The sequence below is a fragment of the Calonectris borealis genome, chromosome 4 (genome assembly GCF_964195595.1).
Source record: "Calonectris borealis chromosome 4, bCalBor7.hap1.2, whole genome shotgun sequence".
Lineage (NCBI taxonomy): Eukaryota > Metazoa > Chordata > Aves > Procellariiformes > Procellariidae > Calonectris > Calonectris borealis.
This window is the reverse complement of record NC_134315.1, coordinates 57,761,216-57,772,110: the sequence shown is the minus strand read 5'-3', so window position 1 is coordinate 57,772,110 and position 10,895 is coordinate 57,761,216. Positions and strand designations below refer to the sequence as shown.

Sequence of the window (10,895 nt, the reverse complement as noted above, 5' to 3'; positions counted from 1 at the left end):
GTATAAAAGCAAGCCCATGTCTCTTGTCACTCTGCCTGTATGCACGAGTCATAGCAAAGGGGTCTTCTGAGGGACACAAAGTTGAGGCTTTGGTAAGAGCGCTCACACGTAAGGCCCACTGAGGACTTTGAGCACTGGGAAGTTGCTAGGATGTACACTCTACCTGTTTGCAACTATACTAGTAAGATGAGAACAGAGTTACAGGTGAGGATAAAAGCAATAAAAAGGGAAGGCTTAAGGACAGGTAAAACTGGAGTCTACACATTAATTTTTCACAATGAATGATTCAAAATTACTTTGAAATATACATAGAAAAAAAAACTTCAAACACCTTTCAATAGTACAAAAAGAGAAAAAAGCCTGTCTCGTAGGTGAAAAGTTATTTAGTGTGGCAGTGTCACCTTCACTCCTACTGTTGATCTTGCCAGACTGGTGATTCTTGTAGAGAAACAGGTCTTTAGAAGTAGGCGCACAGCGATAATTTCTTTTAGCCCTGTCTATAGTGTTTCTTGTCTAAATATTTGTAGGAGAAATTAATAAAGCATATGCCTGCCAGGGCTCAGACTAGGCTGTGGGTATTTTTAAGAAAGGATGGCTCAACCTATCAGGCTATGCAATCCATCTCCTCCGACTGCTGCGATGCTTTCTTACTCCGAACAAAGACTCTGCCCTAGTTTACACATACAAAAGGCTGACGCGTTTTATGCCTACAGAGAGGGACCCGGCTCTCAAACGAAACACCTGCCGGAGAGGAGAGGGGATGCTGAGAGAGGGGTCAGCAGGGCTTGAATTGTCCTCGCAGCGCCAGTGGATCTGTCGCTGTCCAGCCGGGGCTTTGTGGCAGTCTGGAACAGGCTCAGCGCCGGGCCAGCTCCCACAGGCGCACATCTAAAGGCAGTGCTGCTTTGAAAGGGCTAGGGGGTGCAGAGGAGAGGGGAACTCGCTAAGGAACCGAGCAGCCCTTTGATTTCTTCGGGGTTACAGCCGCGCAGTTATTTTCTAAGGAAAATAACCTGACTCTGTTGATCAAGTAGATGGCACTGTGATATCAAAGCTAATGAGGAAAGACAAGCAAGCGAGCGAGGCACAGATAAAAGGACAGGAAGATGAATCTTCATTATTGTTATGTTTCGATGTAAAATAGGAGGGTGTAGAAATTACCAAAGATGAAATATTTTCTGTGGGATTCTTTGAGAACCTTATGTCTGGCAATTCACAGATCAAGAGGGGAATGGAGCCTTCAAAAGACTATCACGAGCAATAGGCGAGATTTTCCTTCTAGGTCCCTATTTTGAATGATTACAGATTTACAGCTTCACACTAAAACTTCATGTTTTCAGACAGTATTTTTATAGCTGAACTGGAACCTTTTTTCTCTCTCTCTTTTTGTCTATGTGCATGTATGTGGAAGAACGAATGAAAGAATGAACAGGAAAGAAGACTGGTGATTTCTGTTTTGTGATGGGGAAGGAGCTTTGGAGTAACCAAGATAAGAGTCTTAAAAAAAATTAAGTTTTGGTTTATACTCACGAACAAGTTTTGGTGGGAGTTACGGTAGGCTGAAAATCCTTGGTTCACAGGGCTTAAAATGAACTCAGTACGGATGCCCAGGAGGGAAGAAATGGGCATATCCTACAAAGACTGACCCAGCCACAGCGTCCTGGCCTCTTGATAGGCAAATCACTTTCCAGGCAGAGGTCCAGAGAAGTTAATCTGGCAAGCGAATCCTAACATACATTACAGGGAGCCTAACGAAGAGCATGGTTAAAAATGAAACTAACAGCTCAGAGAAACAATTTATTCAGAAAAAAACAGGGGGTAAACTTGACATCTTCCTATACATGGCAGTGAATATTATGACTAAAAATGAATTTTGCATAAATACAGAGGATCAGTCTTTTTAAAGCAATAGGGTTACTGAAGTGAGTTCACTGCTACAAAAAAGGGTTCACAATCTGACCCAAGGTTCTTTGTTTCTCTGGGATGGGAGCCTCTGTCTTTATTCACATTGAGATAGAAAGTCACATAACCTGATAAACCTAATTCAAGTTACTGAAATACACAATTTGTGCCTTTTAGTTAGATGATGTAGTCTTTTGCCGCCATCAGGCATTCGTCAGCGCATAAAATGCAAATATGTGTGTGAGTAGGCTGTGCGTAGACATCCTCTCCCAAATCCAGCTGTGCCAATGAAAGAGGTTACTGACTCCAACGACTTGGCATCCTCCTCCTGCTGCAGACTGTCAGTGCAAAGATCTGCAGAAGGAGTTGTCCATGCTCCTTAACTTACTTCGGTTGAAAAGCAGCCTGACTAAGTTAGTCCACAGCCCTAAACTGCCTCAGCTAGCCTTGCTTGGCTTGATCTGAACTAGGGAGCACTGATACGAGCTGATCCATCAGCACCTTGGTGAGATGGTGACAGCTGAATGAGTGAGCACTGGCAAGCAAGTGCAGGCAGTGAGCTGTTCCACCGAGGCAGCTGGACAGGGGGACGGCTGTCCGTGACTGCTGGCCTTCTGCACACAGGTAACCGCAAAATAGAAGGCTGGCAGGAATGGATTCCTTCAGATAATGGTCTTAGAAGCCATGGAGATGGAAGTTACGTTACGGCAAAAGTTAACGACAATGACGTGATCACCAGTCAAGAGCAAACGCACTGAAATAGCACAGTAGCACATTAGTGGTACTAATGAAATTCTTCAAAGCCTTATTAGCTGAAAAGATGAAAATTATTTTCATTCCGGAGGAAGGGAAACTGTTTTTTTTTTTTCAATTATAACATAGATAATGTTTTCTGCATTTAATTTGCACAGCATTTTCATGGGTAAAACATTCATTTTATATATACGCGCGTGTGTGTGTATAAAAATATATATAAAATAAATGTAAATGTACACTGCAGAGTACAAACTTTTAAAGTAAGGATGTCCTTCAAGCTTAGGTGATTATACTGCTGCTGAGTTTTTGCTATACTTCAGTGGCATTCTGCTGGAATGAGATTCACCCCTGTGCAGAGGGCAAGCATAAAACCTAAGTACCATGTAAGTCCTACTTAAGTCTTAAGGACCTGGTTCTAATTCCATTGAAATAAATAGCAATATTTTAATTGTCTTTCAGTGGGAGCTGTTTCAAGGTCAATAATGGGATCAGTCCTATACATGCCTTTTGCTGGCCCAGTTGGAATGATACCTGAAGGAGCTGGATGTAAAGTGCTTGGGAATAAAAAGAGGTGAAATAATACCTTGGTAGTAAAAGCCTTGGTAATTCTGGAGAATTTGCTTAAGGTAGATACTGGAACCAAAACATTCATTTGTTTCAAAGATTCAAGAATGTTAGGTAAATTTATTCTAACCAGGAAGCTGGTCTTACTCAAATCTGACCTGAGGAGTACTGTGCATACTTCTGCCATATTCTGTGTAATATAATGCATAATACTGACAGTGAAATCTATTTAGAGCTTTATTATTATTATTATTTCTGCAGTACTAAGAGAATTTTGGATACCTTAGAGTACTAAAACATCATGTTCTCTGCTCTGGCAGCATTAACAGAGTTTCTGAGTGTTTTTGTGCTGCATAATCTACTCTTGCTAAGTAACACGATGGCATCTATTTATGCGTCTAAAAAGTGCCTGCACAGAAACTCGTTTATATTTCATAAACTCCAAGTGTTTCACAGCTGATTTCCCATTACAGATGAGAAAGCTTTAGATAAGACCACGTTCACAACACAAGGTAATGGAGAACTCCGCGCTCAGACTTTGTGCATCTTACAGGGACTCCTGGCCACAGCAGTGTATTTCACTTTCCAGCTTGTGTGGGGAAATAAATATATATTGGACTCCTTCTAGAATAACCTTACACCCAACTGCCGACTTTGCAAGTGTAAAAATACCGTGTGCATGCTCAGTGAGGGATTTTCAAAGGCTCTGACCTTCCATAAATGAAATCCAGATTCCTCAGAACGAAGCAGAGATGGAAGGCTAGGCCTATGGCACATGTTTGGTTTTAACCTTGCCTGTTTCAGCAGCAGGCCAATCAAAGAAAGCACAGAAAAGATTTTCTTATAATAGAAAAAATTTCTATGCTTTTTTTCCTATTATTCCACATAAAAAACAGATTATTTTGCCCCCTTGACAAACTTAAAAAATGAAGAACTTCAAACAGAGACCATACATGAAGAATTTCACCCCCACGTGTCCAGTTGAGGAGGTTACCTCTGCAAACCTTGCGTTTGATGAACTCAGTGAAGAAAGACGCCAACTCCTCTGGTGAAACACCAACTACTCTTTTGCAGCTTCTGCGGAGGTGGGTAATGGGCCTGCAAAATAGCTTCTCTGTTCTGCTAGAAATATGTCTGTTGTGACAAATATAGCAAGCAGTGGCACAAATCAGAAAAGACCATAGCGTTTTTTTTTCCCCAGAGCCTTTATTGTCCTGGAAAATCCACACACGAGCATAGAGCTCCCTCCAAGATGCAGAGTAGCAACTAACACATTTCAGAGGAGTACATGGGGGAACAGTGGCTGAGGCCATCAGGAAAATCTCCCACTCTGGTGTAAAATAATGCTGAGTCCTTACTGCACACACCAAACAGACATACAATCCTGACGCTTTTGAAAGCCCTATCTACCAAACAGTAGAGGGGACAAATAAAGGGAAGAAGTGATATACTGTTTAAATCTGATGGAAGAGATTGACTTGGCCTTTCCGCTGCAAATACGTCATTCCCAATAACGTTTAAAATACTGTATAAAATAATCAGGGTAACATAGAGTTATCCTGCAGAAATCTTTCAGGGTAATTCAAATCAGAGTTAAAATTCAAAGCTAATATTGACCACCTTTAGAGGTGAATACACAAGACGGTTGGCTGGGGATTTAAGAGTGACGACAGCAATAAAAGTTGTTCTGCCTCAGTTTCTCCATCAATAAAATGCAAATAGTGGTATCTGCCCCTTTTCAGGCACTTTTGAAAGATCCACAAATAAGCATTACTGCAAGAACCACCTCCTGTATCGACGGATGAAATTAATTTGAAATCCTCCTCAAGGATCAATGAAAAGAGAATTCAAAGGAAACAGATAATATGTAGGGTAATAAGCTTTAAAAACAGCACAACCTGAATACAGATGAGAATCCAATTTAAGTATCAGTGGGGTTCAACACGAAAATGCATCTACCGTTGGGAAATAGCACGCAAATAGCCCCCCTGTAAGTGGTGCAGACACAGGCTGGCTTGGGCGACATAAAACTGCGCATGCCAAGAAGAAATGAACGCTTCCCTCCCTAGGGAGCAGCAGGGTAGGGTCTTCGCACCTGTGGGCCTCAGGTGAGGATAACAACCCTGCCATCATCACCCCTAATTGTGCTGGTGGCCTTTGGCAGTGCTGGTGGCCTGAAAGCACCTCAGCATGGGTACAGCTGGGTACCACCTGCCCAGGCACACCTGGCTCCCGCTGGGGGACACCTGCCACCTCAGGTGGGTTTTTTTTGATTGTTTTCACCTCGGCGGAGCCCTCCCTTGAGGCTGGGCCTGTGCAGGCACCCTAACAGCCTCCTTCTTCCTCCGAGGGGCTGACCCTGGCCTCAGCAGGGGGATGCAGCCACCTCCCGCGGCCCGCGGGGAAAACGAGGCAGCGCCTCAGCCCCCGGCAGCAGCTACACCCTCAGGAAAAAACTCCTCCACGCACCCGCCTTTTCGACGGGGTTGGCGCGGGGCGAAACCGCCATTTTGGGCCTCTGGGGGCTAACGGTCGTGCTCTCCCTCAGGTGGCAGCCGCGGCCGGGCGCGAGGCGGCAGCTCTGCCTCCTCGCCGGTGAGGCAGGAGGGGACAGGGAGCAGCCCTCGGCGGCCGGCAGCACCCTTCGCCGCCGTGCGAGGTTTCCCAGCGGGGGCAGGCGGGGCAGGGGGCCGGCGCGGCGCGGAGCGGCGCGGCGCAGGCCCGGCGGCCGCAGGAAGGGGAGGGAAGGCGGCCGCCGCCGCCATCATGCGCGCGCCGCCGGGGCTGGTGCGGCTGCTGGCGGCGCGGGGGTGGGGGTGGCCGCCGCGCCGCTGCCTCGGCGGCATGGCCCGCTACGGCACGGAGCAGCGGGGGCGGCCCAACTCTGCCGATTACCGCCTCTACTTTAGTAAGTAGCAGCCCCCGGGCTCGATAAACCTCTACTACTCAGCCTCGGGGGGGTGCACGGTGGGGAGAGGCGGCGGTGGCGGCGGCGGCTCCCCGCTCCCGCTGAGGCCCCTCGGGCTGGCTGAGGTGTCGCCCCTGAGCCTCCCCCTCGCCCCTGCTCCAGGGGGACAGTTTTGTGTGGAGAGCGAGGGGATTTCCTGGCAGATCCGGTTTTGGAGTGGATGCTGGGCCTGCTCAGTCCTGGGGGCTGGTGTGCGCGGCACAGCCGTGCCCCTCCCTAGCCATGCGAAGGCCCCTGGGGGGGGTGAAGAGGTGCTGGGGGCGCCGGGGGTGAAGCACTGCCGTGGTGCAGTGTTATGGCAGCCTGGGCGCAAAGGCCACAAGGTGCTCTGGGACCCCGAGGACGGCCTTGGCCGTGGGAGCCTTGCCTTGCCTCGTCTGACTGGGGTGTGACAGCCCAGTGGGAGCATGGCCTGGCCCCGGTGACCAGGCCAGCCCTCCCTCCAAAAACGTCACGGTGAGGGGAGGCTGGCATCTAAAACATGGGGCTGCTGCCCCGAGGGGCCTGTGGGGCTAGCAGCAGCAAGTGGCACCGGGAGTGCATGGGCAGCGCTCCAGGAGGCTTCTCAAAACCCAGTGAGAGCTGGCAGTGTCAGTATGACGCATTTTAGTAACAGTGTTGTCTATTTGTGTGCCACTTCTCTAGCAGTGGTTTTGTACGTTTTTGGTCCATTGACTTACAAGCAGTTAATTCTGACGTCTGCTGGTGTGAGAGAAGCGGAGGCGTCGTGTACCCTGTCAGCAGTACCGTGTCAGGGCTCCTTGTGCTCAGTCCCCAGGGGGCTGCCAGTGCAGGAGCTCATCTAGAGAGAATCACTTTAGTTAGTGGGAATAAGCAGCCTACCACTAAACTTTGTTTTATTTGGGAGGAGCATCTGGGAGGCTTCCAGGAGTTGCAAAAACAACCGCCATGTACTCGTCTTTGCTGAGGTGGTCAAAGTACAGTTCAAAGCTAAATGAAGTCCCTTGTCTACTTGTCCCTTTACTGTGAATAGGCGTGCTAGCAGAGGAGAAACTCCATGAGATTTGTGTTGGCACTTTATATTGTTGTTGATGTTTCTGTTTTGATGCAGTACTTGGGCTATGTTGAAAAGTTTCTGAGTAATTTGAAAAGCTTAAGCACCCACTTCAGTGAATTTTGTTCCTTTCTACAGTGGGAGCAAGGCTGAGGTGCAGATTGGGCCCCCGTTAAGTTAATGTCAATTTCTGCTGGTTTTGAGGCGTGGTGTTTCATTTCTAGGGCCTGAGCAATTATCTAATCCCTCACTCATTCTCTTGGTCACACTTTGGCCTACTATATTGGGGGGTTTTCTTTTTGTGGTCATGAAACTCAGTTTATTGGAAATACAGTGAAGTCACAAGGGCAGCATTGCTAGAAACCCAGATGAATTCACTGATCACTCATGGAAATGAGGTTCCCTTGGTATTTTTTTCTCCATTAATGGTTGTGTATTGCTGGGGAGGAGAAGAAAAGAGAATGAAAGGATCTTCTCATCTTTTCATAGCTTGTATTGCCAGGTAGACAGAAGAGAAGTGTGGTATTGAATAATTTTGATTCCAATGAATCCTTGTCAAACAATCAAATTCCTTGTCCTGCGTGTAGGTTATTTTATAGTCCTTGGAATTAAACTTCAGAAAAAGTTTAGCTGTTGCATAATTGTGGCATATCATATATTTCTGTAATGCATAATAGTTAGTAATACCAACATCTTAAGGCATATCTTTAGATTTGTAATGCTACTTTCTTGTTTTGTTTTTCAGAGAATGCAGATGGTAAATATATTTCCCCATTTCATGACATTCCACTGTTTGCTGGATCTAAAGAGGTATGTATTTATGCCTTGAAACACAATTAATTTCACAATGATAACAATTTTGTTGCTATTCTTTAGGTAAAAATGTAGTTTTTAAAAGCCTTTTTTTCTTTTTTTTAAAGCAATTAACAGAGAGATTCTGTATAACAGACAAAAAGGACCATTTTAACCCAGGCTGATTCCATATGTAATACAGTCATGATAACTCTGCCAAATTTTCTCTTCTGAGTTCAGTAACTTGCAGTGAAACATAACGATGTCTACTGTGTAGACAAGCCTAGGTGTCTCTTTAAGTCTCCAAGTGATTGAAGGTGGGGGGAACCCTCACTGTATTTTGTTCTCTGTGTTTAAGGTTTGTGTTTATGTGCTCTTGAATTTGTTTTCTACTATTACTTTTTTTAAAGTCGCATTTTTCTACATCTGCAATTAAAAGTGTACATTTCCGTGCAGTATTGACACACTTACGTAACTTAGGGTGTATTTCTTTAATTCCCAAAAGGAGCATTATAATTGGAAGCCAACAATAATGCCCAAGAGAGAAGTGGTAATCGCACCTTTGGAGAATTACAAGGCGTGAGGTGCAGCTGAGCACTTTCACATCTTGTTAGCCACACTCCCTGGAGTTTCATTATAGCAATAATGAAACGCCTGTTTTATGTGTCACCGGTGGGAACTGCCAGTCTTTGGTTTAGACTTAGATTTGCTTATTATGGTATGCTTGTTACACAAACAGTTTGGGAGGATTTCAGCCGTTTTCTTGATTTGTTGCTGGGTCTCTATGGATGATATGAATGGTGAGAAAGGTTGTAACATGTTCAGATTGAGACTTCTGAACGAGTGAACCAATCTCTTGAATTATTTAAAATGAGAGATTAAAAATATGCATGAAGCCTTTTTGATCAGCAGACCCTAAGCGTGCTAGTCAATGGAAGAGGTAAGTCTCTTTCAGAGATTCATTACTAAGGTGCTCTGTTCAGTGGGTGCTATCGCTGGAAAAGCAATGGGAATTTTCATCACACGTTCTCTGGGGGCCTTGCTGTCTCTGCATCTAGAGTTTAAGGTTTAGAGGGGTGGATTATAGTCTGTGATTTTTCTGTAGATAAAATTATAGTACAGCGATGTCTGATCAATGTGGAGAGGCTTTCATTTTGGTGTGTGAGCAAGGAAAGAGGATTCCGCAGGACCTAGGGGCCTGAGGGGCAAGCGAGAAAGGGAGTCATTGTGAAGGTCTCTGTTAATTTTGCCTTCTTTGCAAGAGGATGACGTAAGGAGTTGTATGTTATATTCTTTCCTTCCCCTGGTCTAAGCTTTGTGGACTTTATTTTACGATGGATAACTCCAGCCTTATTTTCCATACTGGTTTTGTTTGGTTGGTTTGGTTTTTATCTTTTTCAACTGAACAGAAGGATGACTCTGTGTTTTCAATCATTTGAGGACAGGCCTAAATTGCCACTTAAATTTTTTAGTAGCTGGGAGAAAGTGGATGTGTCCTTGTACATTTTTACCTTCCTCTGTTAATATCTGGAAGGTTATAATTCCACAGTGAAATAGGACTGAGTACTTACTTTTAAAAGTTATAGTTTAGGCCTTTATGCTCACAAAGGGATGTTTCAGTTGCATTGAAAACTACTGTTGTCTGTATTTATGTGAATACAGTATTGCTCTCTAATGTTCTTTATACACTTCTTTACTTCACTCTTTCCCTATAGGATAAAGAGATTCCTGCAAAGAGGTCAAAGACTACTGGAAGTGAGGTACTGCTAAGATTTTTTTTTTTTTTTTTTTTTTTTTTACTATTCCCTGTATTTCCTTTCCAACATCGCTTTGCTATTTTGCAAAGTGAACTTGCTTTCACTGAATATAGTTGACATATCTTCAAATGCAAGTCTTTTATGAGGAGGAAGCTTAAAGGGATTTAATATTCTCCTCTTTGAATGGGCCAGTAATGTCAGCATTCTTTTATTCATCAAGATGTTCTCAAAGGCAAACACTTTTATACCACTCTTTGAAAGGTTCGTTATGACTATTGCAGTGTAGATATGTTATCTTTTTTGCTATTGCATTCAGAAACATTTGCAAAAAAACCTCCGTTAATGAAATATTCATTATGCTCTGACTGTGGGTAATCTTTGGTATATATACAAAACTTCAGAAATCCTAAATATGTTAGGGCAAAAATTAGACTTAGTATCTGCTTTTTAGAATTGAGGATATGTTGTTTTCTATACTCATCTGGGGAAGCCCAAGGAGAGAAAAATGACATCTGCTAATGGTTCAGCATCAACCAGCACTGAAGTTAAGCCTAATAGAAGCCCAAAAAACCATGGAAGGTCTGCTCAGGCTTTTTCTGTGAAACAAGATTTGTTTATGTAAGTGTCTATTTAAAAATGTAGCATTTTTTGCAGTGCTTTCCCTGGCATAGGAGTACTTAAAAATCCTAAATGGAAGAAAGTAGAAGAAAAAAGTGAAACAAACTATGCTTTAAGGCCATGATGTGTCTTGTGTGTGTCTCAGTCTGTATCTTCTCAATATCTGTTTGGTCAGTCATATTGCAAAACTCTAACTACCTACCTGCTGTGAAAGAACTGTCCTAACTGTCTGGGTTCTGATAGTTTTGCAACTAGTGTGTGGTACGATGGTTCTTCTACTGTACACCAGCCCCCACGCGATCCTGTACTATGTATTTCCTCTCCCTTTGCCCTGTGATTCATTCAAGCTACAATGCCTAGGTAATGCTTTTTAGATTTCCTGTTGCTTGATGCCCATTTAAGTACTATTTAGCAGGCGTAGAATCATGCCTGAAAGACTTAATTGTTGAGGAGAAAGAGTATGTGCCAGTAGACTTTCTCAAAAATCATTGTCTTGCAACATGAATTCTTAATTACTGCTCTT

The 10,895-nt window shown here is 44.2% G+C and overlaps 1 protein-coding gene across 7 annotated transcripts in view; it reads left to right on the top strand.

Moving 5' to 3' along the window:
• The first annotated feature begins 5,953 nt into the window (after positions 1–5,953).
• The window catches only part of PPA2 (inorganic pyrophosphatase 2), a 41,530-nt gene continuing 36,588 nt past the window's right edge, over positions 5,954–10,895 (top strand). Inside the window, exons 1-3 of one of the 7 annotated variants that reach the window (XM_075149675.1) lie at positions 5,954–6,130; positions 7,951–8,015; positions 9,713–9,757. In XM_075149675.1, the coding sequence (XP_075005776.1) occupies positions 5,989–6,130; positions 7,951–8,015; positions 9,713–9,757 (252 nt within the window). In that variant the 5' untranslated portion in view covers positions 5,954–5,988. Of the gene's footprint in view, positions 6,131–7,950; positions 8,016–9,712; positions 9,758–10,244; positions 10,373–10,895 lie in introns of those variants that run through there. The other 6 variants (XM_075149680.1, XM_075149673.1, XM_075149674.1 and 3 more) reach the window with 6 other exon arrangements.